The sequence below is a fragment of the Ammospiza nelsoni genome, chromosome 20, assembly GCF_027579445.1.
Source record: "Ammospiza nelsoni isolate bAmmNel1 chromosome 20, bAmmNel1.pri, whole genome shotgun sequence".
In the NCBI taxonomy this organism is placed as follows: domain Eukaryota; kingdom Metazoa; phylum Chordata; class Aves; order Passeriformes; family Passerellidae; genus Ammospiza; species Ammospiza nelsoni.
Window position 1 is genome coordinate 11,117,207 of NC_080652.1, and position 19,816 is coordinate 11,137,022.

The 19,816-nt window shown below is 61.2% G+C and overlaps 1 protein-coding gene across 5 annotated transcripts; it reads right to left on the minus strand.

Moving 5' to 3' along the window:
* Window positions 1-401: 401 nt before the first annotated feature.
* Window positions 402-18,812, minus strand: NR5A1 (nuclear receptor subfamily 5 group A member 1). Of its 5 annotated transcripts, XM_059486634.1 has the most exons (8): window positions 18,641-18,812; window positions 16,499-16,617; window positions 15,997-16,138; window positions 11,936-12,576; window positions 4,454-4,573; window positions 3,763-3,910; window positions 2,396-2,584; window positions 620-673 (listed from the first exon to the last, which is right to left on the minus strand). In XM_059486634.1, the coding sequence occupies exons 2-7, from the start codon at window positions 16,598-16,600 to the stop codon at window positions 2,424-2,426; spliced, it is 1,314 nt and encodes a 437-aa protein (XP_059342617.1). In that variant the 5' UTR covers window positions 16,601-16,617; window positions 18,641-18,812; the 3' UTR covers window positions 620-673; window positions 2,396-2,423. The 5 variants fall into 5 exon arrangements, with proteins under 5 accessions (XP_059342613.1, XP_059342615.1, XP_059342614.1 ...); XM_059486630.1 differs by lacking the exon at window positions 2,396-2,584 and having other exon boundaries at window positions 402-673; XM_059486632.1 differs by lacking the exon at window positions 2,396-2,584 and having other exon boundaries at window positions 402-673; window positions 16,499-16,614; window positions 18,641-18,803.
* Between the last annotated feature and the right edge of the window lie 1,004 nt (window positions 18,813-19,816).

Consider the following 19,816-nt stretch of genomic DNA (forward strand, 5'->3'; position numbering starts at 1 on the left):
GGCAGGGTCGGGGAGGGATGGTGGCAGTCAAGGAACAGCTGGTGGGGGCAGCAGGAGGAGCAGAAACAGGAGAAAAGCTGGGACAGGCTTTCCCCTTCCTTGGTGCCACTGGGCCGGGCTGGCAGGGGACAGGTTTGGGCACCAGGTGTGCGTGGAGCTGAGGTCAGCGCTGCCAACGGGGCAGTGCCAAGGCACGGCCCTGCAGCCTCACCTGTCCCTGCTGTGCACGGACCTGCTGGGCGTTTCCAAGAGCAGAGGTTACATAGCATGGCTGAGGAGGGCAGGCAGGGGGAGGCTCCTGCAGCCCTGCGCCGGCCCTGCCCCTGCCCCTGCCCCTGCCCCTGCCCCTGCCCCTGCCCCTGCCCCTGCCCCTGCCCCTGCCCCTGCTGGAGGCACTGCGGTGCTGCCGGCTCCTGCCTGGCCGTTCAAGTCCGCTTGGCGTGCAGCATCTCGATGAGGAGGTTGTTGCAGGGCACCTCCCCGCTGAGGTGCTTGTGGTACAGGTACTCCTCGGCCTGCAGGCTCAGCGCCCGCACCTCGGCCAGCCAGAGCAGCAGCTGGCGGAACTTGTCGGCGGAGTGCGGGTAGTGGCACACCGTGTACTCCAGCAGCGCCGCGTTGGCCTTCTCCTGCGCGTCCTTGGCCAGCGTGTGGTTCTCCAGGTACTTCACGTCTGCAGGGGGGAGCGTGGGTGTGAAATGGTGCCAAACTCACGGCTCTGCCCCCTCTGTGCCTCACCGTGCTGGGTGTGCCAGGAGGGACCCACGCTCTGCGTGAAAACAGTGCAGGAGGGTCCCACACCCCATCCCTACCCAGCCAGGGCTCTGCATCCCTGCCCCACTGCCCAGGTGTTCCCTGATGCTGGAGACAGATTCCAAACCCCCTGGCAGTAGGACTGCTGTCTCCCTGCCCTCGCTGCCCGGGAAGCTGCACATCCAGAAGGTGCTGCCAGCTGTGCCAACACATCGGGAGCCGCTGCCATCAGCCCTCTTTAATTCCTGAAGGTCGAGGAAGCGGCTGAATTAATTCCCTGATAAACCTGGTCTTTCCAATGTGGCAACCAGGCTCACCAGCCTGGAAACCCTAATCCTCCACGCCTGGCCAGGGCCACAGCAGCTTCCCATAATCCTGCTGCCAGCTTTGGCGCCAGCAGGACAGTGACAGCCCAGCAGGGCAGTGACAGCTCAGCAGGCAGCGGCACCGAGGGGCAGGCAGGGTCAATTGTCCCTGCACACAGATTTCTGTGGCTTTAGGAACCAGGGCTGGGCACTGCCCCATCACCACCTGCAGCTGCACACAGCCAAGGTCTCACACACCTGCCCAGCAGAGACCCCAGGAGCCCTGGCCCGGTCCATCCAGGCCAAGGAGATTCAGTGGATTCACTGCGCAGGACGAGGTACTCGGCAGCACTGCCTCGCTCACAGCCCCCTGGCTGCTCTGCACACAGACCTGATGTGCCAAATCCCCACTCACGGGCTGCAAACGGGGAAATCTGAGCTCTGGGTCTGGCCAAGCTGGGAGTTTGGGGTCCCTTGAAGGGACGGTGGCACCCACGGCTGCTGCAGCCCTGCCGGGGTCAGAGGTGTGGCCGGGGGGATTGAGGAGCCCCACGGAGGGGAGCCCCAGCCCAGGCATGGAAGCCGTGCGCCCCCGGGGAGCCCCAGCCCCGGGCCGTGCCCACGGCCACGGGCACTGCGGGGGCAGGCGCAAAGGGCACAGGTTGTGCCAAGATGCAGGGGATCAAATCACCCTTCCCTTTTCACTCTGACAGCACATTTGCTCCTATTGTCTCCTGCTACCCGGGTTGTTGTTATGAAATCTCTTTATCTGCATAAGGTTATTGTGCATGTCATTAAAAAAAAGAAGTTATATTGATAAATGTCAAATCTATCCCCTGAGTTGGCTCAACAATAGCTAGTTCTACTCGATGAACTCACCTGGTTCTCTGAAAGACCCTATTCACTGTTTAATTGAATATTTGAATAATCTTTTCATTCCTGCAAGGAATAAAGAATGTTGTCCAAATAACATTGACTCACTTCATTTAGAGACACTGCAGCAGTTGCAAAGACTGTCCTGTGACAAAGCCTCCCATCACACATACAGATATGCCTGGGATTATTTCTATGCCCTCAAGTGTTCTTCCTATTCACAGCTCCTTTTGTTTGGGAGAAGCTGCTGATAAATTGCAAACGCTTAAGGGAATGTGGGCTATAAAAGCCTCTCTTCCTCCCCTCCCCAAGAGTAGCTGCTTCATGAATGTAAGTCATGAAATCGAATGATAGGTCAATCCATTAAGGCTCTATTAAGCCCTTCTGTAGAACAAAGCTAACCTGTGCCGTCCTCATAAATATTGCTATTTTGAGAAGCCCTAATTTTAATTAAATCTCTTTACCTGCTCAGGAGAGAAATCTATTTAGAACTCAAATGGCAGCTCTTGTGAACAGGGCTTGGCTTTGACTGTGCTGTGGCAGAGTGGTAAATGTGGAAATTCTCTTGTTAAAGGCAATTACATCCTGCACATAATACACAATCCCGTCCTCTACAGCTGAGCCTACGAAGGGCAAATTACTCCAAGTGAGCTCTGCAATATGGAGAGAAAAAGTTGCATTTGGGGCAAAATTATGTAAGGGAAAACACGGTTATTGGATTCCACGCCCTCCCTGAAAGCCGCTGCTCGGGGGAGGCCGTCGGGGGGACACTGCTCCTGCTCGCTGTGCCGTGCCGTGCGGTGCTGAGCTGTGCCGTGCCGTGCTGTGGTGTGCTGTGCCGTGCCAGGGGACACGGGGGACCCGGGCAGATGGGGGACCCGGCTCTGCTGGCGCTGAGCCCCTGGGCAGCAGCCGGGGCAGGTCCTGGCTCGGGGTCCGAGCCCCCCGGCTCGTTCATTTCCCAGCCCGGGCACTGTTTGTGCCACACCTTATCACTGCTGGAGCAGCGAATTATCGGCTCTCCTGCTCTGGGTTTCCAAACAGCTCCAGAGGAAAGGAGAGCCGAGGAGGAGATGCTGCAGGTGCAGGACGGGGCAGCAGCGCAGCTCCCACCGCTGGTCCCTGGCCGGGACCCCGCGGGTGCAGAAGTGCAGGCACAGAGCCAAGGCACTGGAATGGGGCCAGGGATGGGGACAGGGACGGGGATGGGGATGGGGACAGGTCTGCCACGGACGGCGGAGGGCTCCCCATGCCCACCAAGCCCACCAAGCTCACCGTGCCAGCACCAGCGCTCGGCTGACACCGGGATGGATGCCAGGCGCAGGAGCGGGCTGTGCCACCCCGGGCCCGTTTCGGGCTGTGGCAGCAGGGCAGCAATGCCACGGCTCTGCAATTATTTAGTCTGGCTGAGGTGGGAGGTGTGAACGCGCCGGCCCCACCGCAGGCTCCAGGCTGAGCCTAATCAGAGCCGAGCCCAGCGCTGTGCCCGGCTCTCTGACGCAAATCCCGGCTGATAGGGCCGGCCCGGCCCGGCCGCCTCTGTCAACACGCCTGTTTTCCGCAGCCGTATCAGCGCTTGTTTCCCTGCCCCTGCCATGGGAGAGCCACCAAAACAGGCGGGGTGACAACGTCTCCTGCAGCTGGAGCAGAGCCCGGCCCCGCAGGGGGAGAGGCTTTGGGTCCCGGGACAGGAGAGGGCGACCGACAGGAGCCGGCTCTCGCTCCCGGCTCCCCGTTAAAAGCCCCTTTGTGACCCCGCCGGAGCCCGGGCCGTGTGTGCAGCACAGCCAGACCCCGGAGCGCTGCCCCAGTGCCCCCCTGCTGCACTCACCGAGGCTGAAGAGGATGAGGAACTTGAGGCAGACGAATTCGTGCCGGTCCACCTGGAGCGAGTGCAGGTGCAGGACGAGCTCCTGCGCCCGCAGCACCAGCGTGTTCAGGATGGAGCCGGCCTGGGCTGCGATGGCCGACATGTCCACCTGCGACAGGGACAGGGGGGCATCAGCTGCGGCAGCCCCCGTCCCCCACAGCCTGCTGCAGGGCACCTCACACGGGGCAGGAGCTGGATCCAGCCCTGAGCACCGACTGAGCAGTAGGGGTGTCACAAAAAGACTGATGGGTGGAATGGGAACGCCATTTTAAATAGGGTGCTGGAATTGCAGGCACCACATCTCCAAAAGCCACCTCCAGGGAGGGAAGGGGCCCCTCCTCCCATCCCACTGCTGACAGTACAGGTGGGGATGTTGGTCTCTCCTTAAGAGACATTATTCTCCAGAGCCAGGAGCTGTGTGGCAGGATGGGACAGGATGGGACAGGATGGGACAAGATGGGACAGGATGGGACAGGATGGGACCTTCTGCACAAGCAAACCCAGAGTGTAACAACACCCCCTGCCTGCCCTATGCCGAGTTGGCCACACTGGGATGAAAGAAAAAAAGAAGTCACTCCATTCCCCCCTGCAGCCCCTGCCCATCCCCACTGCCCCTCCACAGCACCCCCGCAGTCCCGAGGCCATTCCTCACCTCCTGGCCAGTGACCAGCAGCACGCTGTGCTCCTTGCCGTGCTGCAGCTGCCGGTAGATGTGGTCAAACACCAGCAGCTCACTCCAGCAGTTCTGCAGCAGCTTCATCTGGTCACCCACCTGAAAGAGAGCAGGAGCTGACACCCCCTGTGCTGCAGGGCACAGCACCCGCGCTGTGCCTGGCAGGAATCCCATGGGAGGGGCATCCCCTGGGGTGAGCATGGAGAGCTGGAGCTGCACCCCAGAAAGGGGGACCTCGGGCAGGTGGCTTTGCAGAGCTGGCTTCAAAGCAGCTCAACATGTTTCAGTGGCACTGGCTGGCTCTTATCAGCACGGGTCTTCCCCCAGCAGGCACAACCTCCTCAAACTGCACACAAATTTTAACAAAATGACTGCGGGAGGGGCACGCGGTGGCTGCACAAAGGGCCTGTGTGTCCAGAGAGCCTCTCTGGATACTTTAAAACGAAATAGGGTAGTGCCCATCCTGAGTCCTGGCCAGGATGGCAGGCTGGGGGAGCTGCTGGGTGTGGGACATCGCTGTGCCCTGCAGCTGCCAGCCCGGCCCTGCCCACGCACCAACACACGCACTTGTGACCGCGTGCCCTGCTGCACATGGGCACTGTGTGTGTGTGCCCAGAGAAACACCTGGGACTGTCCCTGGGAGGGGCTGAGCCAGGACACTGCCTGGAAAGGTCCCCAGAGGTGTCACAGGGCACTGGGACTGCAGGAGCAGCAGTGACTGGTGGGGTGAGCTGCCAGAGCCAGCAGCTGCAGAGCCATCACGCTGCCTTCCCCACTGTCCTGCCAAGAAACGCCACAGGTCACCGGCTTCATCGCCTCGGCTCTGCTCCCCACTGAGCCCCAACTCCTTCCCACAGCGAGCTGAGCTCCTGCCCTGCCTGACTCCCCTCTGCTGAGGGCCAGTGTGGGCAAAGGGTTGGGATTACAGAACTGCCTCCACCACGGCCCCGAGGAGCAAATCCAGTGCCAGCAGCCGAGCTCCGCAGGGCCATTGTGCTCCCCCGTTAATAGAGGAAAGACAGATGCAGCATCACAGGGCTGGATAATGCCCTCGTTCTGCTGAAGAGGCTGCAATAAACCCGCGCTGGGAGATTGCAAAAGGAATAGAAGCCAGATGAGAAAGAGCTTTATGGTCTCAGAGCCGGCGCTCCCCGCAAGCCGTGGGGATTTGTCTCTCGAGGGTGGTGGGTGGCCAGAGCTGGGAGTGTGGCAGGGCAGGGAAGAGGTGGGGTGGGAAGGCAGTGACTCCTGCCCACCTGTGGGGCCGTGGGCACTGTGACAGGGCTGTGGCACCGCTCCTGCCCACCTGTGGGGCTGTGGGCACTGTGACAGGGCTGTGGCACCGCTCCTGCCCACCTGTGGGGCTGCCCCTCGTCCCCCAGCCAGTGCAGCAGCTGCTGTTTGTGGCCCAGCACTTCAGAGTGTGAGGTTCCTGGTCAGCTGCTCAACAAAACCCTGGGGAAAAGCTCATTGTGCTCTAAACCAAAATAGAGACTTTCTGCACCCCTGGTGCCCCCTGCCAAAAGGTGAGTGGCTAGCTGTGGCAGTGGCCAGCCAGAGCAGAGATGTGTGGCTAACCAGAGCAGAGATGTGTGGCTAACCAGAGCATGGATCTGTGGCTAACCAGAGCATGGATCTGTGGCTAACCAGAGCAGAGGTGTGTGGCTAACCAGAGCAGAGATGTGTGGCTAACCAGAGCAGAGATCTGTGGCTAACCAGAGCATGGATCTGTGGCTAACCAGAGCAGAGGTGTGTGGCTAACCAGAGCAGAGATGTGTGGCTAACCAGAGCAGAGATCTGTGGCTAACCAGAGCAGAGATGTGTGGCTAACCAGAGCATGGATCTGTGGCTAACCAGAGCAGAGATCTGTGGCTAACCAGAGCATGGATCTGTGGCTAACCAGAGCAGAGATGTGTGGCTAACCAGAGCATGGATCTGTGGCTAACCAGAGCAGAGATCTGTGGCTAACCAGAGCATGGATCTGTGGCTAACCAGAGCAGAGGTGTGTGGCTAACCAGAGCAGAGATGTGTGGCTAACCAGAGCAGAGATCTGTGGCTAACCAGAGCAGAGATGTGTGGCTAACCCAAGCTGGGATCTGTGGCTAACCAGAGCACGGATCTGTGGCTAACCTGAGCAGAGATGTGTGGCTAACCAGAGCATGGATCTGTGGCTAACCAGAGCAGAGATCTGTGGCTAACCCAAGCACGGAGCTGGGGCCAGCCCAGCTGCACGGTCCCGGCCTCCGCTCTGGCTCAGTCAGGGAGTTGTTTTGGAAGTTCTTTCCTGTGCCTCATTCCTGAGCGGGATGAGCTCCAGAAGAGGCAGACAGAAGGCTTTGCCTTGAAAACCTTTTTAAAAAGTTAGCTTTTCCAAAGAAAGCACTTCAATAATTCTGAAATCTTATTTTCTTCCTTTAAAAATTACTAATCAGCTTCTCCCAAGCTCTGAGGGGTGTTTGGCTGAAGCCTGAAGCCCCTCAGCAGCACATTTCACCCTCCATGGCTGCGGCAGGGCAGTTCCTTTGCCAGCACGCTCCAATGTGCCGTGGTGTTTCCTGGAAACGTCGCAGTGTACCAGAGCCACACGGCCATGGCACGGGGGAATGGGCCTGGGGACACGATGGGGTGGGCTGGGGGCTCTGTGGGCCAGTCAGGGCTGGCTGGGCTCCGTGGGGCTGTGCCCAGCACCAGCAGGGTGTGCCGTGCCCAGGCTGGGTGGCAGCGGGCAGCCCCCACGGCCCTGCTCTGGCACTGGGGCTCTGCTGCAGGGGCTCAGGCTGGGGGTCCCCGGTGCCCCCCGCCCTGGCCTGGCCTGAAGGAGCAGGGGCTGCTAATGGAGGGCACTCAGAGGCAATCAATCCTCCCAGTAAGGTGAGGCGGCAGCACGCACACTCCCGTTAAAAGTTAAGCAAAGGATCTTCCTTTTAATGTCAAGGCTCTTCCTCAGAGTGCTTTATCAAAGGCCTGATGCAAGCTGTCTTTGAGAGGCAATCCTTATCTTTTTTTGAAGCGAGCATTTAACCCATTCACAAACACGCGGTGAAACCCTCCCCACCCTGGAAGAGCAATCCCTGATGGGCTGCAACCCACAGAAAATGCAATTCTCTGTGGGAAAGGTGCTGGAGGGGAGGCAGGGCATGCAGAGGCAGGGATGGTGCTGCCCAGGAATGGGAATGCAGGACCTGCATGTGGAGGTAGTTTTAAATCCTCTGCAACCTTCCCTGTAGGTTCATAGGTACAAGGTGAGGGAGTCCCTGCGAGTGTTGGGGCTCCCAGAGTGTGCCCAGGCCAGGCAGGGATGGTGCAGCCCCTCAGTGCTCCCTGCATGGCTGGTTCAGGACAGCCCCACCCTGGGTACCGCTGCTTTGGGAAGGAGAGTGGCTCACCAGCAGCCCTGCTCTGGCAGGAAGCCCTGAGCTGGTGCCAGGACATCCATCCCCAGCCACGGGCCCAAGCAGCACTCAGATACCCCTGACCTGTGCCCACCACACAGATGCCCTCCAGGCGTCCTTCCAGATCCCAGGATTTGCCCCACAGCCCTCTGGCAGGTGTGTGGCACATGCCAGCGCCCCAAGCAGCCCCAGCAATTCCTGAGTGCAAGCAGGAGCCATCACCTCGGCTACTGAGAAGTGTGGAAGGGGATTGGTGTCCACCAGCGACCCGCAATGGCAAACCCACACACGTCCAAGGTGTTAATGGTCAGTGCAGGTCCCCATTGCCCTGCCCAGGTACCGCCACGATGTGCATCCTAAAACAAATACCCACCCACACCAGTGTGGCTAGGCCAGGATACCATCTCCCTGCTGGCTCCCAGGCTGCTGCAGCCCCGGCTGCACGGGCACCACGGCTCTGCAGGCAGGGCAACAGCACATTTCCCCCAGTGCACGGGATGCTAAACATTGCTGCAGCATCCACCACCAGAAGGAGATTTTAAATCTGCCAAAAACGCTCTGGCCATCGGCCAGGAGATGGGGTCAAGATGACCCACATGTTAAAGGCAGAGGAGCAATTGACTGCAAATAGGCTTTGTGTGGCTCTGGGATCTCTGAGCACAGCTGAGGGAGGGCAGCCCAGCAGACAGACCCAGTGGCCTCAGGGACCCCTGGGTGAGTGGGAACAGTGCTGCCCTCAGCATGCCCCCATCCCTGGAGCTTGCCTGTGCATGGAGGGTGGTTTGCCCCAGGCCCTTGGCACAAAAGGGCTGAGGAAGGGGTCGGCACCATCCCAGCACCCTGCAGCGGTGCTGTGCCCCTCCAGCGCTGCAGGGACCCACTGCACACCCAGCCCAGCCTGGCCTTCGGGCTGGAACTGTGGCAATTTGTTTAACATTCCTGGCTGCTCATCCCAATCTAAAGGTCACTGCAACCCTGTGCTCACGATATTGATATGTAGGTATGGCAGTGACACCTATATAAACCAGGCTGTGCAAGACTCGCGTGTATAAACCTCACCAAAACCAGACACAATGTGAGCGTGTAAAAGCGCCTGCGTGCGTGCACATCCCTCTGTCTGTCTCTCCATATACATATAAAAAAATTACATCTGAAAGGACAAAGTTGCCTGAGACTCACAACCCAACAAAATATATTTCACCCCCGGCCTATATTTTTCTTCCTGAAAAGATGCTGCAAATCTTCCCTCAGTCCTGACACATCTCATCTAGACTCAGTTAAAGTTCGTATTTATGGGCGTCAGCGCTGACCTCTTCCCCCTCCGCCCGCGCGGCCTCGCGCCGCGGCTCTGGCCGGCCCTCGATGAGCAGGCGGGCCCCCAAATCCCCTCTGCCCAGCAGCGTTATTAGTCTTGCCTCCGAAGGCCAGCGCAGTCCGTAATTCTCCTCCTGGTGACACGGGATGAGCGCCGCGACATCAGTCTCCCGGCGGATTGGCATGGGGACCCTCGTTTGTCAGTGGCAGACTGACAGAATTACTGGCCCTTAAATGAAACGATATATCTGGGAAGTTAAATCTGTTTTCAATCTGACTGCCCCGCGCCTGCGGGCGGACGTGGCGTGCGAGCCGATGTCAAGAGGCCATTAGCCCGTGGCCCCCCTCCTTCCCCGGGCGCAGTGCTGGAGCCAGGGGGGCTCTCCCGATGTCTCCCAGCCCAGCCACCAGGCCAGGAGTGTGGAGACTGCAGAGCAAAGCACCCATTCTGCCCTCGGCAAATTGCTAGGGTGGGAATGGGAATGGGAACTAGACTGGCCAGCTCCAGGGGAAACTGCTCCCACTCTCCCTGGGCAGGCACCAAAGGCTCATCCTAACCAGGTGTGAGCCAGCAGCTCCCCATGCCCCTGAAGATTTGCTCCATCCTCTCCAGGCTCCCTGTGAGGCCCCAGGGAGAAGCCAGGTCTCTGCTAACAGCCCTGTGGAAGGAGCACAGCAGTGCTGGGCCAGCTCAGGCAGGGCAATCCATGATGGAGCAATCTGCCCACACCCCCCTTCTCACCTGCCTGCACCTCCTCCCATGTAGTGCCAGCCTGGCACGATGCCCTGGAGAGGTGTCCCAGCACGGTGCCTTTCCAGCCTGGATCCCTGCTCTGGCCTCGGCCAACAGCCCTTCCCTGCTGGGGCTGGGGACTGTCACCTTCACACAGAGCTTCCCAGGGCATGGAGAGGGCTGCTGCAGCCCTGCCCTGAGAGCCCCGAGCCCCCAGCAGGGACTGCCATGCCATCGATCCCGGAGATTGCGATGTTGCTCCGTGCTGGCTTTAGGGCAGAGCCATAAACCCTGCGCTAGCAGGAGTTCATTTACCGCCCCGGCGCCGCGGGCTTTATGTGCCAGGCAGGAGCAGGAATGGGGATTCAGGTTCTCAAAGCTGCTCCTGCTTCCAACTGGCTGCTCTCCCATGCCTGGAAAAGCCTCTGCCCTGGCCAGGGAGGCTGAGCCGTGTGGGGTGGGCAGGGGCAGCCCCAGGTGGGAGCTCTGAGGATACCAGGGCTGCTCTGTGCTGGGCTCGGCGCTGCCCGGGGCTCTGTGCACAGGAGGGAGCCAAGGACAGCCAAGCCTCATTCCCCCTCTGCCACTGGAGCCAGGGTGGGCTGTGGGCCCTGTGCAGTCCCCAGCCCTGGGAGGTGCTGGGAATGCACCCCATAATCACCATGTGGATAAGGCAAAAACTTGAGCCCCCAGGATGGCAGTGATGGATGTGGGCACCCGCTGAGCACCAAACCCCCTGAGCATGTCCTGAGCATGGCAGGGCACATGCCCTGCTCCCAGCAGGACACTGGTAGCTGTGCCCAGGTGAGGCCTCAGGCACTGCCACCCCCCCAGAGTCCCACGGCAGGAGGAGCACCCGCCAACACCGATTCACACAGGAACAGCCTATTTTGGTGGCACAATCACGCTGACAATGGGGCTACAAGGCTACACAGCTATACAGCTGGGAACTGAATTTACACTGTTTACAATATCTCCTGCAAAACAACAACCACCCTGTTCCCAAAATCCAGGCTGGACACTGATATGATTGAAACAAGCCCAACCCACCTCCACAATGCCATTTCCTGACACTGTTCTGAACGATGGGGGCTATTTTGAGCCACGAGGCTTGGCCACACTCAGCCCCATGGCATCCATGTTGGGCACAGGGAAGAGCCTGGTCCTGTCCTACAGCACAGTCCCACCGGAAGAAGGTGATTTTGGCCAGAGCCGGGTAGTACAATCTCATGCTGGAAACACAAGAAAGCACCTGAGTCTCATCACAGCTGCCCCAGTATGTTGCTCTGGGTTTTGGCCATGTTGCAAAATTTTCTCTCCTATTTTTGCACTAGTTTGGGATCTTAAGTCAGCCCAGAACATGAATGGAAAATTTCTGTAAGCTTGTCAAGGTGTGCAGGATGGCAGAAGCTGCTCCAGCCCTGCTAACCCTTCCCTGGCTGCAGTAAAGGTTCAGGGACATTTGCTAGAGGGGATGCCTTGGCAGGATGGAGCTCAGCTCCATGTCCCCCAGCTGGGCACACTCGTGGGCTGCTGGCAGCAGACACGGCTCTGGAGCAGGCTCGGGCTGCCCCTGCTGCCTGGTGCTAATAGCGCCCACCTGACCACATCGATTTTCCTCCTAAAGGCAGGGGAGAGAATTGTCTCAACTATAATTCCTCAACGTTACATTTTTCAATTATGTCTTGAGCTTGACACCACAGTCACTCTGCCGGCAATTGCCTCAACAGCTGCCCCTGCTGTGATGAATCTGAAATCATTAGCCCCACACAGAGTGGGAATCGCTCCGGCACCACAGCCTGGCCCTGGCACCTCCAGCCCTGCAGGAGCTGGGATCAGGACTGGCACGTGCCAGCAGATCTGCAGTGATGGCCCCAGGCCTGTGCCCACGGGTGTTTCCCCGTCCTCACAACATTTCACCTCAATCCTGCCCATAGCCACATCCCATCCTCGGGGATGGGCAGCCTCAACCCTGCCCCATCGTCCCCCCAGAGCAGCGCCCGTCCCACTGACAGCTCCTACCTCCAGCTCCTTGAAGAAGATGCAGCTCCGTGCCCACTCCACGATGGAGAAGAGGGTCTGGTCGGCCATCTTGCACATGAGGCCGAAGGTACTGAGCTTCTCGTGCCGGCCCTTGCCCTGCTCCTGCTGCAGGCAGGACAGTATCCGTGCCTTCACCTGAGCCTCGTCGGGCTCCAACTGCAGCAGCTTCAGGATGAGCTCGGGGATGTCGGGGGGCGAGCTGCTGGGGTAGGTCTCTGGGTACATGTAGGCAGGCACGGCCTCGTGGGCGGCTGTGTAGTGGTCGGGGTACTCGGACTTGATGGTGCGGTTGGGGAAGGAGGGGTAGTGGTAGCCGGGCAGGGGCGCGTGCCCGGGCACAGCCATGCCCAGGGATGGGGTCCCGTAGGGGCTGCGCTCGTAGTCCATGGGCGTCAGGGCGGCCGGGTTGGGCGGCAGGGGCTTGGACATGGCGTGGATGCTGTGGATGCTGGAGGACAGGCTGTAGTCACTCTGCACCGGGGACACGATCTGAGGCACGCTTTCCAGCTTGAAGCCGTTGGCTCGGATCAGAGCTTTCTTCTGCTGCTTTAAGGCACGGTCCCGCTTGTACATGGGTCCAAACTTGTTCCTCCCTCCACGCATCCGGTCTGCACGGACAGCTGCAGACAGAGAGAGGGCAGACACTGCAGTGAACCCACATGGAGAGAGATCAGGGCTTCCACAGGGCACAGGGAAAGTGCTGGGGGACACAGTGGCAAAAAGAGTTTGGGGAGCACTGGGGAAACCTTTGCAGAAAGATTGTGTCACTCCCAGACGAGCCAATGTCACCCTCAGAGCCTCTGGGGATTGCAGGAAACGAAGAGACTTTGGGCTTTCACTACGAAACGAGCTGGGGGAAAAAGCAACTTTCATTCCCCGTGGGTTGAGGGGACAGCCCTTAAAGCCTGGGCAGAGAAGGGGATTTCACACTCTAATTTTAACAACCCGTGTCACCAGACCAGCTCTGGCATTGTCCCTACAGAGCCTGGGACCGCACAGTCCCCTCGGGACCCTGGTTCCCTCCGTTGAGGCTGCACGTGCTACTTCTCAGCAGATCCCTGCCCCTCTTTCGGGCAGCACGGCTGGGATGCACTTCACCCCACCGGCCCTGGGATCCCAGCCGTGGCGAAGGCTCTGCTGGAGCATCCCGCTGGCAGAGTCCCTCTGACGCTGCAGCAAAGCAGATGTTCCACCAAAGCAAAAACCCCAAGGACCTGCCAACGTGCAGGGGAGCAGGTGCTCCTTTGCAGAAGGAGCTGTCCCGCTGCCCTGCCCTGCCGTGCTCCGGGGCTCTGCCCGGCCATCCCTGGGAAGAGCCCCAGATCGCTTCAGGCAGGAGCGGGGGCTGGAGCAGGGGAGCAGCGCGCCGGCGAGAGCAGCCCGCAGCGAGCATCAAAGGCAGAGCCCCTCCGCTATCTCGTGTTCCTGCTGACAGCCAGCGGGTCCCGCTTTGCCTTTCCGCTGTTACCTCTGCCTTTCTTTCGCCTACTTGTCCTGGGGCTCACAGCCAGCCCCCCCGGAGAGCTGGAGCGCCTCCCCAACGCTCCCAGGGCAGGCTGGAAAGGCGGAGGGTGGCCGGGAGCAGCAGCATTTCCAGGACGAGCAGGAATGCGCTCCCAGGAGAGCCGCCCTGGCTTCCTCCCTCATTCTTTATTCATGAAAACAGCATCTCGCTGGAGCGGGCTGCCAGCGGCAGCCTCTGAAGAGAGGGGTGCAGCGTCCCCGCTCCCCAGAGCCGGCCCACGCGCCTCTGGGCAGCGCAGAGCTGTCCGGGCAGCTCCCGGCTCCCAGGCCACACTCAGACCTGTGCGAGCCCCTGCTGGGGTCCCACACAGGCTGGCAGCCCCAGCTGGCACAGGCAGGTCTGGTAGCCCTGGCCACAAACTTCAGAGCACACCAAAACCCAAATCTCACACCCACTCCAAGTTATCCCACCACTGCTCCAGTCGGGCACAGTGACGCCCAGGGATGGCATCCCAAAGCAAACCCCTGTGACCCTGGGCAAGGGGGCACAGCAGAGACCCTCCTAGGGCTGCCTGCGCTCCCACACACAGCGAGAGCTGCTCACAGCCTGGTCTCACAAGCCCTCCAGAGGCAACTGCATACACCTCCTCCCCTCTCCCAGCAAGAACACAAAGGGAGAAAAGGCCTTCTAATTCCCTCCTGCTCCGCTTTTCCTGCCATTTGTGCCACACTTGGGATTGAGAACAACTTGCCATTTGCTGTGTCCCAGCTGACAGCCGAGAGGAAGGTGCTGCATCCCGACCTCCAGGGCAAGGGGGCTCAAGTGGAGCCACCCATGAAGCGCCTGCACTCCCAGCAACAACCCCAAAACCATCTGCAGATGATCCCAAAGGCACCCACCCAGACGGTGGCAGGAGGGGTCCCCAGCACCCTCAGCCCCTTCCCACCTGCACCGCCTTGCCTGCTCTCACCGCAGTGCAGAGCCCTGGCTGGGGCAGGTGCTGCCAGGCTCTGCCTCCCCTTTCTCTGCCTGGGCAGGGACCTGGAAGGTGCCATGGGCAGTGCCCCCAGGGCTGTGGGCAGCTTCGGCCAGGGCTGCGCTTCTCCTCCCGCTGCCACCTCCCTTCAGGCACTTTGAGGGGTACCTGTGTCAACACCGTGTTCCCAAAATCAATCACCTCGGGGGTGCTCTTGTTGTGTGGATCTGTAGACTCACTTCCAAAACATCACCTCAGATGCCTTGCCCAAAAATACTCGGAGATGAAAAAGGTGGTCTCGTTTTTACTACAAAAGAGAGGGTTCCATGGAATATCACTTTCGCAGGGTGATTGTCTCATCTGCCCAGCTCTGCTGAGGAGCCAGCAGCAAGAAACACACAAAAAGGCTGTTGGGACAGCTCTGGGGCTAAAGCACCTCCACGCATACACGACAGAAACTGCTGGAAAGGGACAAATGGAGATCGTGCCTTTTCCCTCTGTCCCTGCCCGTCTGCCGTGGGGTCTCCAGCCCCTGCCCAGGGCCCAAATCCCCTGGCGACATCGATCTAAACGGCCAGAGCATGCACCGACGGATTTAGGGCACCAGTTCACCCAGCCCAGGGAGGAGAGTAGAACTGGGATCTGGTTTGGAAGGCAGCCCACGCCGGGAGTTTGCAGGGGCTGAATCGATGTTGTGTCTCACTCCTGCGCTTCTGCTCGCAGGCTCCCACCCGCTCCCGGAGCGAGCGGCCGCCCTGCCAGGAGCCAGAACACGAAGGACTTTGCGATGGACCGCGCCGTGTCCCGAGCGGCGAGCCCGGCTCAGCCCCCCAGGCTCGGGCGGGGGACTCAGCCCGCGCCCACCGCTGCAAAACGCAAACGATTTCAGGGGAGATGTGGGGAGGGAGCGGCCGGCTCGGGGGTGGGGGGCTCCTCTGCCCCTGCCTTTGCTCTGCCATCCCGTGCCAGCGACCTGGCCCCTCAAATACATTTCGTTCCTGGATGCCCAGCGCTGCAGAGCCCGCGGCACGGGCTGTCGGGGCCCGACTCTGATGTCGGGATCCTCTGCGCCGACATCACAGAGAGGCGGCGGCTGTGGGGCTGGGATCGTCCCCCCGGGGGTCAGAAATCCGTTATACTAAATGTCACCGAGAGGAAAAATATAATTCGTGATGGGTCTGCGGCAGTTTTATTGCGATCCCCATAATTTTTAACGTTTTTTCTTAAGTCTCGGCTTCTGGAATTATGTGCTTAAGGAAAACAGTAATTTATTTGCTATTTCCCAACCTTCCTGCCAGCAAAAAAAAAAAAAATCCTGGAAAGTTGAAGCCGTAGCAGCAAGAACCCCGATGAAACAAACAAAATGAAACAAGGAAAAGAAGGAGACGACGCGAAAAAACGATTTTTCCCTTAGCTTGGGAGGGAAAAACGGAATCCAAGCGGCGGCGGGACTGACCGGCCCGGGGAGGTGGCAGCGGCGGGGACAGCGCGACCGGTCCCGGCAACGGCACAGTCCCCGCACAGTCCCGACCCAGTCCCCGGCCCCGCCGCCCCCCGGCCCGTGCCGGGCCGTGCCGTGCCATGCCATGCCATGCCTACCTTCCAGGCGCATCCCCACGGTCAGGCACTTCTGGAAGCGGCAGTAGGGGCAGCGCTTGCGCTGGGTCTTGTCGATCTTGCAGCTCTGGCTCTCGGTGCAGGTGTAGTGCTTGTTGTTCTGCACCGTGCGCTTGAAGAAGCCCTGCGGCGGCGGGCGGCGGAGATGCGGCGGTCACCGACACCGGCATCCCGGCACCGGCACCCCGTCCCCGCCACCCGCGCTCGGCACGGGCTCCCGCCGCGCTCGGGGCTCCCGTCGCGGCCGCGCTCCCCTCCCGCCGCCGGGCGCGAATCCGCCGCTAACGAAATCGGGCGAGAGAAGCCCCGCGGGCGGTCCCGCTGCCCCGGGCCCTGCAGAGCCCCCTCCCCGCTCCCTGCACAGCCCCGGTGCCCCGTCCCCGTGCAGCGCTCCCCCCGCAGCCCCGGCCCCGGCTGCGTTTCCCCAGCCCCGCACGGCCCCGGCCCCGCAGCCCCGGCCCCGCACGGCCCCGGCCGGTCCTACCTTGCAGCTCTCGCAGGTGAGCAGCCCGTAGTGGTACCCGGAGACCTTGTCCCCGCAGACCGGACACAGCTCGTCCAGGTCCTCATCATAGGAATAGTCCATCCCCTCCAGCGGCCCTGCTGCGGGACGAGCCGCGGTCAGCGGGACGGGATGGGACGGGCAAGGGGACGGACGGCGGCCCCAGCCCCGGCGCTGGGTGCGGACCGGGAGTGGGCGCGGTGGAGACCGAGCGGCAGGTGCGGGAGCCGGAGCTCTTTATAGCGCCTGGAAGAGCATCTCCATGTTGGTGCGGGCTCACGGCCAGCCCCCCGGGGCTGGGGAACCTCCTCTGGGAGAGCGGGCGGCTCGCGGCGGCACGGACGGGGCGGGGGCGGAGGGACCGGGCAGCGGGGACACCGCGGCCGGGCTGGGGAGCGGCTCGGCCAGGCCTCGGCAGCATCGGGGATCCCCCCGGGACTCCCCCAGGGACAGGCGAGGGGCACCGCTCTGCGGGAAGGGGGTGAGACCCTCCCTGCTCCCCCACACCGTCTGTGGGCAACAACAAGTCCCCCAGCCTCTCTGGAGGGTCTGGCCTGAGAGAGGCAGGACCTGCTGAGAACCAGGAGTCTCAGGGCTGGAGCAAAATTCACCACGTCTGGGCAAGAGCCTGCTCTGCTTGGTGCACAGCCCTGGACCACCAGCTTTCTGAGAAAGAAATTACCCCCCACCAGCAGCCCCTGCCAGCCCAGGGAGAGCTGTGTGAGGAACACTGAGGTGTGCAGCAGCTCCTGGAATCTCCTGTGGGGCCACCACTGAGGACATGAGTTTGGACCTAGCACTGGCCACCGACTAAGAGCACCCAATGGTGTCCTGGTCTGCCTGTCAGACAGCAGGTACTGAATCCATGCTTCACAATTAGGGTTTCTTGATGAAATGTTCATGATGGCAGCAGGCCAGCACAGGAGCACCCTGGCTCCCAGCATGTCCTGTTTATCAGGATGCCCCTGGGCCACACATCTCGCCTGGGGCTTGGCTGTGCGGAGCTCGAGGCTCCAGCTCTGAGCTGGGCACTGGTGCTGAGCCCATCCTGCAGGGCTCCCACAGAGGCAGGGACCCTTCGTGGCTGGTGCAGAGCCTGTCCCAGCATGGTGGGAGCCTGCTGGCAGCACAGCAGCACTGGGGCCGAGGCTCTGGGTTCCTGAGGGGCACAGCTGGGGACTGAGCTGCTGGCAGTGCCCCAGAGGAAGGGCATGGCTGATGGCCCCATGGCTGATCCTGCCAGACTGACCCTGCATGGTTTTTCTTTAGGGGCTCATCCCACAGATCTCATCCCACCCAGCTCACCCCACACACAGCTGCCCACGGGTGCAGTGGGTAGGAAGCAGCACTGGCAGGGAGGGCAGCAAGCAGGAAATGGTCTCAGTGGAGCATCACTCCAGAGCCACCAGGAATGGAGCCCGGGCTAAGAATAGCAGCAGAGCGCTCTGCAGCGCGGGTTAGCGCTGCTCAGCCGGGAAGGAGCGCTCCCACTGCCGGCACAGCCCTCGGCCAGGGCCCCAACAGTCACCACAGCTCCTGGGGGAGCTGCCAGGCAGCCACGGAGCAGGGCCTGCCATCCTGGAAAAGGAGCCCGGGAGGGGCTCTGAGCTGGGAGAACTGAGCAAACACTGCCAGGAACAAAAGCAACTCAGAGCTGAAGGCTGTGATCCCTGTCAGTGTGGGATGGGGACGGGACACGGGCCCAGCCAACCCCATGGGTCAAGGGGTCCCAGATGCTTCCCATGCCCGCTCCAGGGTCTGGAGGCTGCCTGTGCTCCAATGGGCAACTCCCAACCCTTGGGTGACCGGGGACCCCCAGGCACTGCCAGCTGGGCTCCCAGAGCCCCTCAGCAGCCCGATCTGTCACTTCTGACCAGCAGCTCGCCCGTGGGGCCAAGGCTGTGGTGAGGCCTCGCTCTGCTGCCCGTGATCTGCAGAGCCGCCATCCCCACACCCGCCGAGGGCCGGGACGGGAAGCGGAGGCCCACACACGACTCCCGCTTCCTCACCAAGCCCTGCCGCATCCCCAGCCCCAGCCTCGGCTGCCACCATATCAGGGAATGGCGGCCGTGGCGGGGCGATGGCCGGGACGGGAGCGGGATCCCCCCACGAACACGTACTCACCGTGAGGCGGCTGCACGGCTGCTGCGCGTGGGGCCGGAGGGTGGGAGAGCCTCGCTCTCCACCGGCCAGGGGCTGTGACCCGAGAAGCCTCCGTGGGGCGTGGGTACCGTGCCCCGTCCACGGCACGCTGGGGGATTTATGGGGACCTGCGTCTCTTGGGAAGGTGTTGGGGCTCTGGCTGCGCACACGCCGCCCCGGGCAGGACACCGGCCAATCTCCTCCCCATGGGGGCCAGGCTCAGCCAGGATGGACCCACTTCGGTGCCTTATTGGCTTCTGGAGCCACGTGACCATGCTGAAAAACATCATAATTAAGCTACAAAACGCTGCCCATAAACTAGCATTAGAAAGTGACAGCGAAGATAAGTGGAACCCCTGGAGCAGATAAGGTGCCCTGGGAGGGAGACCCCGCAGGGAGGTGGGGGGCACCAGAGAGCCCCAGCATCCATGGCCACCCTGATTTATGGCCCAGGGCAGGAGGGAGGCGGCCGAGGGCACGGGGCAGGACACCTCTGGGAGGAACGAGAGCACACCTCACCCACCCAGCACCAGGACGCAGCCACGGCCTCCTCAGCCCTGAGAGTCTCCTCTGCAGGGGAGGGTGGGAGGAGACTCCTCCACACTCAGGGCCCCACTCCCAGGTCCCTGGGGCTCACTGTGCCCGTGGCCAGCAGCTCTTCATTTGCCAGAACAGCACTCACTGAAAGCCAGTGCCCCTCCTGGGCCTAGCAGCCACGCCTTGGCTGTGTTTTTGCCATGTGTGATTCCCCACGTTTCACTGCCATGCTCCATCCTGCCCACAGGCACTGTGCCGGCAGATCTCGGCTTCCAATCGTCCTGTGCAACACAGGAACTGCAGTGCCACGGCGAGAGGCTGCATGAGAAACCCTTCCATGCTGCCAGAGAGGGGATCTGCTCTCACTGCCAGCCCCATGCTCCATCCATCCATCACCACGGTGTCTCCCCACGTTTGCACAGTATCCTGCTCTCCGTTTCATCCCACAGTGACGACAGCCTTGAGAAGGGGTGGCTGCCTCAAGCCCCACACCAGCCCAGCAGAGGCTGTGCCACGGCTCTGCTCTGTAACCAGGGTGAAACAGCAGGACCCACAGTCCTGGCTCAGGGAAAGCTTCGTCCTCTCTCTGTTTCAGCACAGCCCCGACACAGTGCGACAGTG

Coding starts and splice junctions, on each gene's coding strand:
- NR5A1 (XM_059486630.1), bottom strand. CDS start 16,600: ATGGACTATTCCTATGATGAGGACCTGGACGAGCTGTGTCCGGTCTGC. Junction 4,574..11,935: donor TCTTCTTCAAGGAGCTGGAG/GTAGGAGCTGTC, acceptor GCTCTCTTTCAG/GTGGGTGACCAGATGAAGCT. Junction 3,911..4,453: donor TGCTGGTCACTGGCCAGGAG/GTGAGGAATGGC, acceptor TCCCTGTCGCAG/GTGGACATGTCGGCCATCGC.